At 50.2% G+C, this 15,954-nt stretch overlaps 1 protein-coding gene across 2 annotated transcripts in view; it reads left to right on the top strand.

Moving 5' to 3' along the window:
* Positions 1-15,954, top strand: part of Nuak (Nuak family kinase 1) — an 83,705-nt gene that overhangs the window by 51,619 nt on the left and 16,132 nt on the right. The window contains exons 3-5 of one of the 2 annotated variants that reach the window (XM_084578238.1): positions 5,477-5,628; positions 7,210-7,528; positions 8,970-11,963. In XM_084578238.1, coding sequence (XP_084434364.1) covers positions 5,477-5,628; positions 7,210-7,528; positions 8,970-11,963 — 3,465 coding nt within the window. Of the gene's footprint in view, positions 1-5,476; positions 5,629-7,209; positions 7,529-8,969; positions 15,402-15,954 lie in introns of those variants that run through there. The other variant, XM_084578237.1, reaches the window with a different exon arrangement.

A 15,954-nucleotide genomic window follows, 5' to 3' on the forward strand; every position in this document is an offset into this window, starting at 1 on the left:
ACGAAGGTGCACCGGAAGGAACAGGAGCGAGGGTGCGCTCCAAAGTGGCCGCTCAAATACGCGCGCTATTTACACACGCCTATAAATAACTCCGCGCATGCGCGATACCTCGTTGCGCGCTGTTTAACAATACGTGATGTCTGGAGGGATTGTGCGCTGGCCACTTTTTCAAGGGAGTCGTTCAGAGATAACGGCGCATCACTGTGCGATCAGAGCTCTCAGCAGCGCCTTCTTGCTGGGCATTGTTCAGTGTTTTTTCTTTCATGCAACATTAACAAGGCGCGTGTTGGAACCAGTGCGCAGGGCTGCGATAATTGTGGTACGGCATACAAAAAAGAGCAACCATGAGGCTGCGCTTATGAAGTATACGAGCGTCGTGGCCCTACACCGTTAAACCCTCTCACTCCCCCAGGGTTCCTAAACACTCCGACTGGCACATCAGCATCCCTGCGCGCTACCGCTGAGGTTCGCCTTATCGCAGTCACTTTTGCACCGTTTTTCTTTGATGCGAAATCCAAAATACGCCACTGTACTGTTCAGTGCACGCTTAAGGCCCGACCACATGGCAGCGCTTCTTCGGCGTCTCGTCAGCGTCTCGTCTATGAGCGTCGTCGCTCGGCGCGCGCCGGAAAGGGCGACCAAACACATGACGGCGTACGAACTGGCGTCTGCAAGGCAAGGCGTGGGAGAATCCTGGACGTTCGAACAATTGTCCCCCGTCCGTAGCTAAAATCGTCCTATTCAGCGACGGAGGGAACTTACTGGGGAGGGTGGGGGAGGCAAGGGCATCAAAAGGCGCAGGCATGCACGCGGACAAAAAGAGGAGCTGTTGCTTCCGCGGAAACGAGTTGAGCCTGTGGCGGTTGGTGCCGCAGCTGCCCATGCGTGGCTTGTCGTTGGTCCCCACCTGCGAATAATTTTCGGCGTCGACGCTGAGATCTGGCCCCTCCAGATACCTGCGTCTTTCAGCGTCGTCTCGCTTCAAGGGCCAGAATTGCACCTCCGGCGACGCCGATATCCGCGACGCCGACGCGGCGCCGAAGAAACGCTGCCATGTGGTTCAGCCTTTAGAGAGCAGGAGGAGGATTGCTATGTGTGGGTTCCTTACTCCAGGGCTGCAGTGGCTAGACCCGTTGGCCCTCCTAGGTATCCCCTTGTTACCGCAGGCGCGAGCAGCAACTGCTCAAAAGACGTGTTTGTATAATTTCAGCTCCTTATTTAGAAACATTTAAAAGTTTTTGCTGATACGATGTTCCTTTTTATTTAGCGTTTGTGTGAAAAGCCGCCGATGTGGTTGTAGTTGGTCGGTAGCGTACATGACGTCATAGCCATGTGACCTCGCGCGGGACTTCCAAACAGCCCACAACATGACGTCAGCCCAAACACGTAGTGCAAATAAACGTCGCCGCGCGTCTCAAATTAGTGGAAAAGTTGAGGCAGGATTCGCACTTACGACCTTTAGTTTAGGACCCTGGCACTCTACCGATTAGACCCGAGGTTTATATGATACCGTATGGTCCTTCACGTCAAGTGGTGTCTAACGATGCAGGCTAGTAATGCCACTTGGTGTTCCTGATGTTCTTAGTTGGCGTCTGGAAGAAGGGGACGCTCAAGTCGGCTCGCGTGCTGTGTGCGGAACATATACTGGGATTGATACCCAGCACCTCCACCAAAATATGTCGCGGACAACAGGACAAGACGTAACTAAACGACAAGGCGAAGCTGTACGAGCAGGCAGAGTTCCGCATACAGCACGCGAGCAGACTTCAGCGTCCTCCTCTTCCAGGAGAACACCAGGTGACAGTACGTATGCATGGCGTACGTCATGTCCTCGAACCTGTTCCCCTAAATAATTCATCAAAGTTTTTTCTTTTTTTTTGCTTACGCCGGAGATCGTGATTAAAAGACAAAGAACGTCACCTTAAGCCTAAAAACTTGGCTGTTGATTGGTACTAGCCGGGAATATAGTACACAACGCGGATTCAGACAAAGCATCTCAGAACGGCCTTTTTGCTGCGCAGTTTTTCAGGAGCGCAACCAGATGGGCGAGCACGTGGTTGGTTCTCGGCGATTTCCAACCAGATTTATTGGCTTCGGAAGCGGAGCGTTTGTTTGGAAGACGACGGGGAAAGCAACCCTGCATTAAAATGCACGCGCGCGCTGTCTGACGAGCGCGTAACGTGGTAGCGATGGAAACAAAAAGTGGCGAACTGCATTTTTTGTTCTGCTTTGCCCGCCGGGGCAAAAGGGGGTGCCCGTTATTCTTGGCCGGAGTGTCCGTATGGCGCGCGCATGCCTCCTTGCCATTCATTTTCCCGTCGGCAACCTGGGCTCTGTCAATTGGGTGTAGAGGTGCGCGCAGAAACGAGGGGAAACGCGCCAAAGTTTACCAGAAGGCTTGCTTCAAGGGCGCGCCTTTGTTTCCGATTCTTCACACCCGCCGAAGTTTTCTTTTCTCACCTACGCTTTCTCTCCGTGACTGAAGCGCCGTCTCTACGACTGCCTCGCGCTTTTCGTATTTGTAACCACGGAGTCCAGTCATGTGGCGGACCCCTTTAGACTAGTAATGCAATTTGAGAGTGCAGTATACATTCGAGACGAGGTATAAGTTGCTGCGCATCAGCGAAACGTGAGGGACGCCTCAGCGGCGAGGTCCGGCTTAACTTCGCGAGCACCGACGTGTACACGTACCGGCGTACATGGACGCGAAACCAGGAACGGGCGCCAAAGAGCTACGCTCTAAAAGTCAGACAGCGTACACACAGGACAACGCAGATTAACGGTTCTGTCCAAGAGGGAACCTGTTTCTTTGGGGCTTCAAACAGTGAAAACAGCTCTGGGTCAGTAAGACGTTCGGTTCGACTCTCATTTTTGTCTTGAGAATGAAAGTAGCGAGCGTTCGACTATTCTTGTTTTTTTTTGTTTTTTTTCGCCGTTGCCTTTAAAGACGGAATGTATGTGTGCGCGTCTGGAGAGAGGCTTGTGTTATGTTTACTCATAGCCTCCTTTATACTCTGTGCCTGTCAACGCGCCGCGCGAAAAATACAGCGGCGCCGTCGGGTAAAGTTGCGCGGCGCTGCCGCTCCTGTCGCTGAGGGCGCCACTGACGTAGGTGTCGAGGCGCACGGGTACGAACGTCGGCGCGAGGGCGGGAGCGCTGCTTTTCGCTCGCGGGATAACTGTCCCTAAGCATGAACCGTGCATATTCAGCATATTTACTTGTAAGGCCGACATCTTCTAAGCATAACAAGTGATCATGATACTTGTTAGGCAATGACGCCAACGCTATGACATTTTATGTGAGGCAGTTTCAAGAAATTGCGCATGGCTAGAAAAACCGCATGACTGTTCCGCTAGCGCCAATGGCAATAGAAAAATTACAATGCTAGTCTACGCTGCGGTAAAACAAAATTTAAGAAGAAAGGCATCAGCATTTATTTACACATTTCACAACAGCAGTTGTGCTACAAGAGTACCAGAAGTGGTCTGATGAATAGCTGCCACAAGTGGGGAAACATTTTCACGGTAACTGCTGTCACTGAATGGGGCACTTCAGAAGCCAGCTTGATTTACAGATGATTGGAACAACTGCATCGCAGTATGCCATTCAAGTCTGTTAGAACAGTTTCGGTATCAGCTGTTACTTTCAATGATTCAGCGCGTCGTACAAACGCTTTTTTTTTTTTTTTTTGAACTTGAAAAGCAATGAAAACAAATTATACGCGTTGCATCTTTCTGTTTCGCTCACTCCAAAGTAATCGTCACAATAGGCAAAGCTTGTGTTTTTATTTTATCACAGAATTGCGCAGTTAGCGAAACAAAAAATACTGCGCTGGAGCACTAATACTTCATACCACACAGACGAGCTAACCAGGGAGGAAGTTAGCACCGCACTCCAGAAAATACACGTGCACATTTAATATTATCATTACCGTATTGACGCGTAATAAACATTTTTTAGTACTGTCATTATTTTTCACAGGCCTCAATGCGGTTGAGTACGAGCTCTACGGTTTCCGATGCTGCGAGAGAGGGACACAGCGATTTAGTTGACAAGGGAAACTAATACAGGCTTTGCACGATTCGGTTTAACTCAATTTAAAGTAGTCATCTTCACAGTAGGTGAAGCTTGCGTTCCTATTTTATCACAGAATTTCGTAATTAGCGTATACTGCAAAAAAAGAACTGCGCAGGAGCACATCGAACACACTACGCAGACGAGCTAAGCAGGGAAGCAATTAGCATTTCAGTCCAGAAAGCACACGTGCTCATCTAACATTACTACTGCAGTATTGATGCTTAATAAATACAGTTTTTGGTGCTGTCACTATTTTTCACAAGCCTCAAAGCAGCTGAACACTACGCAGCGATCGAAGGAAGGATAAAGCAAAGCTGGCACTTACCAGTTGGTGCAATGCTGTATTCCTGCAGCACTCGAAGGCAGAGAAAGCATGACCTTGCCCACTGCAAAACTGTCCACGAAACAGCGAGAGAGCAACAGCACGTGGCTATCCGGAACGCTTTGCAACACGGTGCATCTGGCACATACCCAGCACTCGCTTGGCGAGGGTAACCCTACGTCGCTGTCGCCATCTCTCGGCAGCCAGCGGAATAACTTCTCAACGTAGGAGGAGCGGGGACGACGGCCGCGGAGTTGCCAGGCGCAGTTTACTAGGTTTACTTAAATTTTGTATAGCTCAAACTATAATTTAATTTGAGTAAACTGCATTGCTCTGCAAAAGTAATTCAATGTAATGTCACGACTTTTTGGGAGCAGTAATTTAATTACAATTTGAGCTTTTCAGCAAAGTAATTGATTATGTAATTTAATTCTTTTTTAAAAGCAATTTTGCCATGTATGCGTCGTGTCTGTCGCATCTGTACGCAGCTACCCTAACTGGTGTTTAAATCCAGGCGCGGTAAGCATTGCACCTCTTAGCGAGGATTCTAGGTCTAACCGAGGCTCGTATCCATCCATCTGTTGTTCCATTCGCGTGAAGTACGAGGCACGAAAGACTGAAATGCAGACACAGTGTTAAATGTTTCAAATGACCTCACTTTACAATAAAGCTCGTTATAATATATATATATATATATATATATATATATATATATATATACATTCCACGTACTCCATAGTATAAACGTGTACACCTCAACGAGGAAGCATTTTGGATGGCAAAAACAGCGCAAAATGACGAAGGACAAAGTAAGAAGATCACACAGACGAGCGCTGTGTGCTCGTCTGAAGCAGGTAAAGCAGTGGAAAGCAGTTGGAAAGGCAGAGTAGCACCCTTTATCAAACTCGTGCAATAATTAGTGGCTCATAGCAATTATAACTGCTATGTTTGCGGCAAGCGGGTAGACCACGTGCACTGTACCCTGCGAGTGTGTTTGTCATCATCGTATATCTTTAATGCTTGTTCTCGTGCATGAGGACATTCAGAAGACTCTTATGTGTCCTCTTTGCTCGCAGTATTTGAGAACAAGGACAAGATCGTGCTGGTGATGCAGTATGCCAGCGGGGGCGAGCTCTACGACTACGTCAGCGAGCGCAAAGAGCTCAGCTCCGAGGAAGCCCGGCGCATCTTTCGCCAGGTGGCCTCGGCCGTCTACTACTGCCACAAGGTATAGACAAACATCATGTTTGCAAACAAATGGTGGTGCAGTGATCGGCAGCGACGGGGGTGTAGGCAAAAGCACGGCGTGCCAAGCGACGCTGTCTTCGAAAGAAACTCGCGCGTACGAATATTTGGAAGCGTGGAAGTGTTTTGTGTTAAGAAATATTTCTGTTTATGCCTGAATGTTTTTTAGCCTATTGCTGTATTACCGTAGTACCGTATTACCATGCGGCTCTGGTGGGTGACTGTAAAAGTGACTGATTAAATTAAATGAAAACAAAAAGGCACAAGGTATAAGAAATACTGGTCGTCTACACTCGTGAACTTCCGGGCCTATTGCTGGTGCATGCTAGAAAGGGACAACGTCGTCCATATGACGAACGTTTTGATAACCTTTCTTGATAACCTGGTAAATAACGCTGCATGATTTTATCGAGATCAGTGCGACGTTTCCTCACTCTCTGTGATGAGTCACTTGATTAAACTCGCAAAAGTGAAAATAGAAAAGCATGCTGCTTCACAAATCCAGTGCTGTTACGGGAACATTGCGCTTAGCAGCTCGGTGTGACTGCTAAAAGTAGCTTGCGACAGTTTTTATGTCCTTTTCTGTACGAAAAGATACTCGGGCAGCAGTGCAGGTGAAGCGGATCTGATAGCGCAGCTTCCCTGCATCGAGATCCGTGCAACTTTTCTTCGCTCTCTGCGATGGGTCACTTGATTAAACTCGCAAAAGCTGCTTCACGTGTCCAGTGCTGTTCCGGGAACATCGTGCTTAGCAGCTCGGTGTGATTGCTAAAGGTAACTTCCGACAGTTTGTATGTCCTTGAGGATTAAGAGCCGCAGACGAGCTAATGACGTTTCGATGTAGAAGTACAACGCACTTTGTCCGAGAAAACGATCCGTGACCGAAGCTAGAGCCAACTCGTCGCGCTCCACGCTGCTGTCCTTGGCTTTTATCGCTATCCAATTGCAAGGAACTTCTGAAAGCAGGTGCCATTTTCTTGCTGCCTCGCGGCGTCACCAACCGCACCGAAGCTTGCTGGAATATCGGAAATTATGCTCGAAAACACAGCAAGCGCCGCACATCCAATGCAGACAGCCTGGGCTTTTGCCTACATCACGAAAGTCAGTGCTGTCGTCAGCGCCACTGACGTCACAGGCTGATGCTCGTATGCGAGTGACTGGCTGCATGTATGTATGCCACGCTCTACACAGGCTAGCTATAGAGCCGAACACAGTTTCACGCTGACTGAATTTTTCACGGATGGGGTGCGTTTGTGGGAGTCCTGTTGTGTCATGTCACCCTGATGTCACCCCTTTACAAAGCTGAGTTGAAAGGCATCAGGGGTAAAAATAGGGAGTAGTATGGGAGTTCCAAGACTGTGCTCAGCGGCGCATGGCTTCCAGAGGGGCGCATATATCTTCTGCCGACTCCAAAGCGTCAGCTGGCATCGCTGAATTGGGGCATAGCAGGTCAGATGCATATAACCATGCAGAAAGGCTGTGGTGCAGGCTGTTTTTGTTAAATGTTCCATCTAAGGCTGCCGAGGCTGACATATGTTAACCTCTCATCTCCTTGCTTGCACAGAACAAGATCTGCCACCGGGACCTGAAGCTGGAGAACATCTTGCTGGACGAGAAGGGCAATGCCAAGATCGCCGACTTCGGTCTCTCCAACGTATATGACGAGCGCCACTTCCTGAGCACCTTCTGCGGGTCACCGCTGTACGCCTCGCCCGAGATCGTCAAGGGCACGCCCTACTATGGGCCCGAGGTGGACTGCTGGAGCCTCGGGGTGCTCCTGTACACACTCGTTTATGGCGCCATGCCTTTCGACGGCAGCAACTTCAAGCGCCTCGTGCGCCAGATCTCCGAGGCCGACTACTACGAACCCAAGAGGAAATCCGGTGAGTGGCCATCTGTAACCACGTTATATATGGCACAGCAATTTACCCATATAACCGCCACACACTGCCTTGCCTGGCGAAAACCTTTAAGCGCTCATACTTGCGGTGACAGTCTGTCCGTTACATCCAAAGGTTGGAACAGTGCCAGCTCTGACCCTCCCCCGCACCGGCGCATACCCTCCTCACTCCTCAGCGGCAGGTGGCAGCACCGAAGCGCATGCGGAGCTGTTCATACTAACAGTGATGCCACCTGCACTAACAGGCGGAGCGAGTACGTGCTGTGACGGCACTGTTTTGCCAGACGTGTCATTCCAGTCGAGTGAGTCGGATGGCTCCCATAAAAAGGTGGATTCCCCCAACACCAAATGATGGGAGATCAATGAATGAATGCGTCAGTGGTAGCTCCAGGCTTCTCCTGGGACTAAGGCGAGAGATGCGCAACGAAAGCGCTTGCGATGGCGCAGTGCTTCACCATCTAGATCAGCAAAATAAAAAAAGAGAGAGATGGCTGGAGAGGCAACTTTCATGCATTGTCTCCGTCGCAACCCATACGTGAGGGGTCGGCGGCTGCATGTAAGGCGCGGGGATGCCCACTTTTCACTTTGTAAATGCGGACAGCGCGAACAGATAAAAATATGTGCGCGTTGGTAGCGGCCATTTGTGCATCGCTGTTCGAGAAAGGCTTGACAGGCTTTGCTTACGGGTTTCGCGGTTAGACAAAAATGAAAGTCTAAGCAAAAAAGCGTGGGCGCCATTCCATATGGATATCGAAAGTAGGTCAGTGTAAGAGCGGGGAGAGAGGTGGAAAAAAGTATGAACGTGAGAAATAAAAATTATGCCCCCCCCCCCCCCCCCCCCCATGTGATGAGCGTGAATGAGGTTGAGCCCATGTATCAGGTTCCTACATTTTTGTTCGCATATCAATCGCCTGTGTGTCGATGCGTACAGCAGAATTAACACAAAACCCCGTAACTGATAAATTACCCACCACTGACTGCCTTGCACCTCCAGCCATAACGGTAAAAGAGTGGGGGTGAGTTGGACTGCCTTTATGCAGTGTCGGGCTTAGTTTACGGTCTGGAGAGGTCTAATTGCTGAGAAAAGGGCAAAGCATTGCACGAAACAACGTGAGTAGCGCAGCAGTTTTAAATGAAACGATCCTGCTTAAGCCGTACAAACTTTAATCAAAGTTATTCATTTTTGGAGAAAAGTACAGTGTTTTGTTTGTACAGCTTTGGTCTTGTTTACTGATTTCTTCAGGCAGCTGCATCTCACGTGCCCTTAGCTTACTTGGTCCAACAGAAATCGTACTGTGGTGAATTTTCCAGACATTTGTTTTTAACGCTCATTATAGAGAGTGAGGTTTTAGAAGATGTATTTCCACGCAGCTGGTGTATCACGGGTGCCATGTTTCCAGAATTGTCGGCCTTCCTTCCCGCAGATGCATCAGGACTGATCCGTCGCCTGCTGACAGTGGACCCCGCCAAGCGCGCGACGGTCATCGACATATGCCAGGACCGGTGGGTGAACCAGGGCTTCGACCACTCGCTGCTGCAGCTGGCAGAAGACATGTCCAACTTGACGCCTGTGCGCCTCGACCTTCTGCTGGCGCTGGCACCAGCCTCGCCCACGCCCGAGGAAGCGTTTGACAAGGCAGCCAGTGCGCCCGACGGCGCCGAGAAGAGTGAGAGCTTCGACTTCCAGCCAGCCGAGCAGGACAAGGCCATCAACGATGCCAGCGACTCGGCAGACTTCATCCCGGCGGCGCTGGCGGCCGAACTAGAGAGCCAGAACATCAAGCGGCAGTGCTCAAATGACGGCAGCCTGATGAAGATGTCGAGTGTGTCACACAAGAACAAGAAAGTCTGCACGTCTAACTCTTCGAGACGGTCCAGCGTGGGTCTCCTGGGGGGACCGTTCGTGCACGACCAAGAGTTTGACGACGACGATGGAGACAAACAGGAGAAGAAGCCATCCGAGAACGAGACCCAAGACAAGGTTGAACAGGAAATCGACACATCTGCGCCCGCTCGCCAAGATGACAGCGAAGTCACTACGGTCCGGGAAGACAGAGAGGCATCTGAAACCACAGAGAGGCCAATGGAACAGGAAGAACCAGTAGCCGAGAGCAAGGAGTCTCAAAAGCTGGATAAACAACAGCCGGCACCTAAGCATGAGGCAGCGGAGAAACATGTCGCCCAAGCCGAAAAGCCCAAAGAGCCGATGTCACCGGAAGCAAACAAGGAGGGTGCCACTGTGGTGACAGAGACTGACGCCGGCGAAGAAAAGTCTGCAGCGCCCATGTTGGCGCGGCGTGGTTCCGGAGTGCGGTGTCCTGGAAAGATAGTCATTCCAAAGTGCCTTAACTCGCAGCCATCGAGTTCGTCGTCGCCCAATTTCAAGGACACAAAAAAGCCGCCGCTTCCGCAAACACCTAAAGCGGCTGTCGTCGAACCTCCAAACCTAGTCCAGGAAAGTGCGGTGGCCAAGCTTCCGTCCGCCTCAGTGGAACCGGCCATGCCAGAGAAGGTCGAACCCAAGAAAGTCATTCCGGTGCCCAAACGGGGCAAGAGCAAGAGCCCGCTCAGTGCCAGTCCCAGGGAGAGGGAAGGCGCCGCATTCCCTGCTAGTCTAGTGCAGCCACCATCCAACAAGTCGCCGTCCGTGGAGAAGACACGAGACGCAGCTTCCAGAGGCATCCTGCGAAGAAGCACATCCAAGCCAGCGCGGGAGTTGTCCGTAGACGGGAGCAGCAAGGAACCGGAAGTGGAGAACGTACTGCAGAGCACGGCGGAGATCACGCTCAGCAACCGAAAGAAGGCTGAAGAAGAGCAGCAGTCATCGACGCTGTGGGACAACGCTGCACCGGGAACACCAGAAGAGGAAATTCCCGAGCCCGAGGCACCGCTGCGGAGGCCGTCTCCGGAAGGTTCCGCGGATGAGCACACGAGGGTGGCCACGGACTCGCCCGTTCGCAGCTACAAGAAGTTCACATTTGGCAAGGACGGTACATGCATTACAGAGAGTGGTCGCGTCTACGCCCAGCCAAAGTCGGACGGCTCGTGGACAACGGTGGAAAAGAAGACCAAGATCACCCGGAAGCCAAGCAATGCCACCAGCGTGGATGAAGAAATTGTTCGATCTCCGGGCCCGCCACCGAAGGATGAATTGACCGTCCCACGCTCGGCCAGTGGCAGTTCGTCCGAGTCTAATGACATCTTCAATGACATGTTCCCAGACTGGCGTACATCGAGTCCATTCGGCAACCTCATGAGGATGAAGAGTTCCATCAAGAAGTTGAACAAAGGTTCACTGTTCCGGGGCGCAGATCCATTCACCGGTGTGGACTCATTCCGGAGGGAACGAACGCCTGAACGGCGTGCTCGTGAGTGGGGACGTCGCGGCGGCGGTCAAGTGTCGACTTCCACTGACCGGGACTCTTCGGATGAAGACGACTTCGACCTGCACTTTGACAGCTCGCACCCGCAGGCACTGTTCCAGTTTATGCGCAACATGAGCCGGGACTTCCGCAACCATTGGAAGAGTTTCCTTCCTTCGACGTCATTCTCGAGGTCTAGCAAGGATCCGCCCTCACAACCCTCTCGGCCCCAGAGAGAGACCCTGCTGCGGTTCGTGGTTGACAAGCCGTCAAAGACAAGCGGAAGCGAGCCGGGAACACCACACACCCGTGCCATGGGCGGAGGAGACCCATTTTCAAAGCGGTCTTCGGGTGTCTGGGACCCCATCGACAGGGCGTCACTCTTTGGCACGCTGCGCCGCAACAGGCTACAAGACTTGCCCGGGCGTCACCTCGCTGACCGCGGGACGTCACTGGACCACGGCGCCGGCAACCCCGACTTCTGGGGAGTTCATCAGGACCCCGAAGGGACGCGGCACCGTGTCGAAAAGTGGCTGCACCTGTCCAACGACACCGCCGACCCCCAGGATACGCGAGCTGACGAAGTTCCGCAGCGGTGCCAGCAGAAGTACAACCGTTCGCAGAGCGACAAGTTCAACCTGGGCGAGAACAGCCGACCAGTTTACCAGAGCGAGATCAGCGTTGAGAGCAACCGGACGGCGCCCCCAGGCGCGCCGTGCAGCCGCTCCTTGAGTGTCAATGAGCGTGGCGGAGGGCGGCGACCCCTGGTTCGCATGCAAGTGTCCATCAACAATCGAGGCAACAGCAACCCGAATGCGCACATCGTCATCACCACGCCGCCATCTTCGGCACGCACTGAGTGCGGGCTTTGGCCGCAGGAAGACTCGGGCCATCGGGACGAGGGCGACTCCCCAGGCACCGACTCCTCACTGCTGGAAGCACTGCAGACACGTGGCCTGCGAAGCCTGCTGTCGCAGCGCAGCGGCTCCCTGGCACGCGAAGTCAGCCCGAGGCGGGGCAGCGAACCTCCGGACCGCCCGCCGCAGTCCGAGCGAGGTAAGCTTGCCGCCGGATCGAACCTTGCCCCGCCCGCGACAACTGCATGCTGCATGGACGACACTAACGCTCCTAAGGAGGCCATTGCGCCATCACAACACCACTACGCAACGCTGATGCCGCCGCAACGGCCCAAGACCATACCCGTCAGCGAAGAGCGGCGCACCAGTGACAGCAGTGTTCACAGCCCGGGTGAAGAGAGCGTGCAGGAGCGGATCCATAGGAAGAGCTTCTACCAGCGCTTCCACGACGACCCGAGGGCAGCTGCCAGGCGCCGCTCAGCGCTGTGGGATACCGAGTACTCAGGCCTCTGGAGCCAAGAGCAGAGAGACAGGGATGATGCGGCTCTTCTGAGGAAGTCCCGAAGCCTCTGGGACAACCACATCCGGGAGCCCAGAAGTCGGTCCGTCGCCAGGACCATGGGGCCGGCCCTGTCTGTGGCACCGCAGCCCACCAGCCGGCATGGCCAGCTGTGGGACCTCAGCTTCGATGCTTCCCCTGGTGGCAGCAACCACCGCTGCAACAGGATGGAGTCCAAGGACTATGATAGCCTTGAAAGTGATGGGCCTCCTTCTTAGAACTTGGGCATGGTGTGTTGCCATCTGGTGTGTGGTATGCTGTTGTGCAATCCATATGGCAGCTGCTCAGAGAAGTGCTAGTCTTTTTCCTTCCTCGCTTTTCCTCTTGGACACCCATAGAGTCAGTGCATATAGTTGCAGCATGCTGTGGTTGAGAACCTATGTTGGACCATTGAATGGCCACTGGCTGCTGTGACTAGAGCTCAAGGCACAAAGTCCAAGGGAAGAGCCTCTAGCTCTTAGTGAGAACAAAGAACAAAATCTTTTTTTGTACCAAAGGAATGAAAGTGTTGTATGAGGCAGTGCATTCAACAAGCTTGCACTACAAACTTATTGCATTCTGTCTGCAGGGCCATGCCTCAGGCGGGAGTTTTTTTCCTGATCATGCCAGTATGTCGGCATTGTTTCTCTAAGGCATGCTGGTCATTTATCAAACATATTTAATTCAAAAGGCATTCTGCACTGGCTCCCAACACAACAGAGGAGCTTTAGTTTGGTACAAAAAATTAATTTCTACTACCTTATGCCATTGGGAGGCACAGAAACTGTGGGCGCTTTGCTCGTGATATGAATGGCTGCAGTACTGCTTTAGCCTGCTAGCTTTTTTCCCTCCATTATGCACTGTTGTCACGTTTACTATCAATGAAATGGTTGTGTCCATTTAAAATATATCTGCTTTATTTTTCTTTGTATGCAAAGCTCAAATACTCGCACCCCAGGTATTGGACATATGCATGCAAAACAAGTTATTTAAATTGTGATTATTTCCAGTTGTACTCCTGTTATGTGCTTTTTTTAATGTGAAAGGATTACTAGCCCCATTATATGAAATTCCGTGCGTGACCATTGTAGTGTGGTTGTGGCCGAGATGGTCCCAAAAATATGGCGAATCATGTTGTCATCTGGCATAGTACATAATGTCAGGAGGAACAGTTAGGTAGCGTGAGACACGTGGCTGAGTGAGGCGCATGCATTCAAGGCCAATCCTTCAAAACCGGGTGCGTTGCATAGAAGAAAGGCCGCAGCGAGATCATCGCCACCAAGCCAATGAGGTCGTGCACGTCTGTTGCCAAAATAGAAGCTGAAGCGTCCACATCTACTACGGCTGTACGTGGCCGTCCTCACAACTATGCAGACACGGGCGACGCATGTAACTGAGAATGAAGTTCATTGTACAAAGGTACTAGCTGCATTCAGAAAAAGTAATGCTTTTGCATTCCCACACGTAAGCAGTGTGAAGTCTCTACCGAATTTCTTTTTTTTTTTTAGAGCCAGCTCCCGTTTGTGGGTTGGACGTCGCATCGGTCTAGTAACCGGCAGAGCATGAAAGTACTTACGAGAAGTTTGCGGCACAAAAAGGACGAGGAGAGGAAGCAAGCAATATTGATCAAAACCAAATGGCCCGAAAATTGATGCAGCATGGAAAAAAAAAATAGGATGGTAGGGTGAGAGTGGCAGAATCTGTTATCTTCCCTTTGCGGTGGCTGCTGATGCCAAGTGCCACCGCCGTTTGGCACTGCATGTTCCGTATGTGACATCCAAATGTCTCAACAGCTGCACTGAAATTTCACCTTACCGAATATCCTAATGGTTGGCCATTTTTTTTTTTTTCAGTAAGGCACAATTTTATAAAATATCAGTTATGGGCACTACCAATGTTGATGCCCATGGTGTTCTAGAGTTATGAAAGAAGAAACTAAAAACTTGATTTTGTGTTAAAGGGACAGATAACTGACCAGAAACATGAATTAATGTCAAGGTATTTGCTTACAGTATTGGTACAACTGAGGACACTGCTATTTGCTGGATGAGAAGTTGCAGAATTAAATGACAAAAAAAATCCCACAAAATAATTTAAAATGACCTTTCCTAATAAAAAATTACTGTCAGTGCGTAGCCTGAATACATGATTATGCATAGGTCCACATACTTGTTTTTTTTTCAAATGGTTTGTCATTCTGTTAAATAGAATATTTGCTATTTACTAGCATCAAAAGCAAATTCTGGTTTTAAGAACCTTTATGTTTAAATGCAGTAGAGCACATATATATAGCAGTAAAATAAAAGGTGGCCTTAATACAACTGAAGCACACATCTTCTGTTAATAACACACTGTTCTTGGAAGATGCATATAAGTACATGAAACACCATCAATACACGTTCTAAGCAAATCTGTTGGGCAGTTAATTATCCATTGTTTAACAAGTTCTGCAGCTGCTGTCGTATCATTATTTGAACACTACCACATTGCAGTTGCCATCTGTCTCAGCCACCAGTGTTTCCAGCGTGGGCTGCATTTGGCTGTTCGTAATGAACATTAGTCATGTGGTCACCTTTGGACTGTTACGGTTTTGTCATGTTGCAATAAAAACAGGGGTGCTTAAGAATTTAGTCATCAAGTCAGCTGTTAATCAGAGCACCTTGGCAGGCAGTACTGGCACATCCCCACTTTGTAAACTGTTTAGAATTCAATATTGTATGTAGTACTATCATCAGGTTACGAGTGGTTGCTTTAAAATTAAAGGGACACCTAGGGTAGCCACATCCAGTTATAGTCTTTGGAAAAATTGCCTGCCTCCTTGTGGCTGTGTCAATGTTTGTCTGGCACGAAAAGAAGCACTTATCTTTGAGAATATTGGATTTAAAGATACTCGCCAATAAATTAAATCTTTCGATCTTGCCAAAAAGGAAGAGTTACCACAGTTTCCAAACTTCATTCTCAAGGATATTCTTTCTTAGAAGCCCCTAAGAATCTTCTTAGATCTACACCTGAATACCTGGTGTTGAAATCGCACGAACAATATACGTTGGGGGGCATTTTCTAGCTTACAACACATCAGTATTCGTTTAAAGTGGTATAGGGCTCTTCGTGATTAGAGCGGTGCCTAATTGATGCAGGAAAGTGTCCTCAGTGCCCCTCAAAGACACCATACGTGCTAATTTGCAGTCACGAGTGGAAACATTTACTGTTGACAATTCTACTCACGCGTGCATACAGTGCCCATTTTCTGTTCATCGGAACAAATCCAAGCACTTGTTGCAAGCAGTTGTTGAAAATCTGTTTGGTGGGCCAGCCACTAGCCCATTTACACCACAAGTACTTATCAATGGCAGACTTTTAATAGGACCCAAGTAAAGTTGTCACGCAATGCTGTGAACCTCGCGAAGTAAATGGAAGGGGGGGGGGCAATATTTTCGAGGTTGTGTAGCCGGCTGGTCGGTGTGTTAATATTGGGGAGTAACTGCACTAAAAGGAGCGTTGTTACGAGACCATAAGTAGGCGAAAGAAACAATATGACAGGCATAGACTAGCGACTGGTGGGCAGTGTTTTTTTTGTGCTGGTGTTTTTGATTTCCTGTGTTTCTTGTCCCATACAGCATATGCTTTTAGCATTGTTACTTCTGTACAATAA

Source organism: Amblyomma maculatum, chromosome 9 (genome assembly GCF_055883805.1).
Source record: "Amblyomma maculatum isolate TAMU_Amacu chromosome 9, ASM5588380v1, whole genome shotgun sequence".
Taxonomy (NCBI): Eukaryota; Metazoa; Arthropoda; class Arachnida; order Ixodida; family Ixodidae; genus Amblyomma; species Amblyomma maculatum.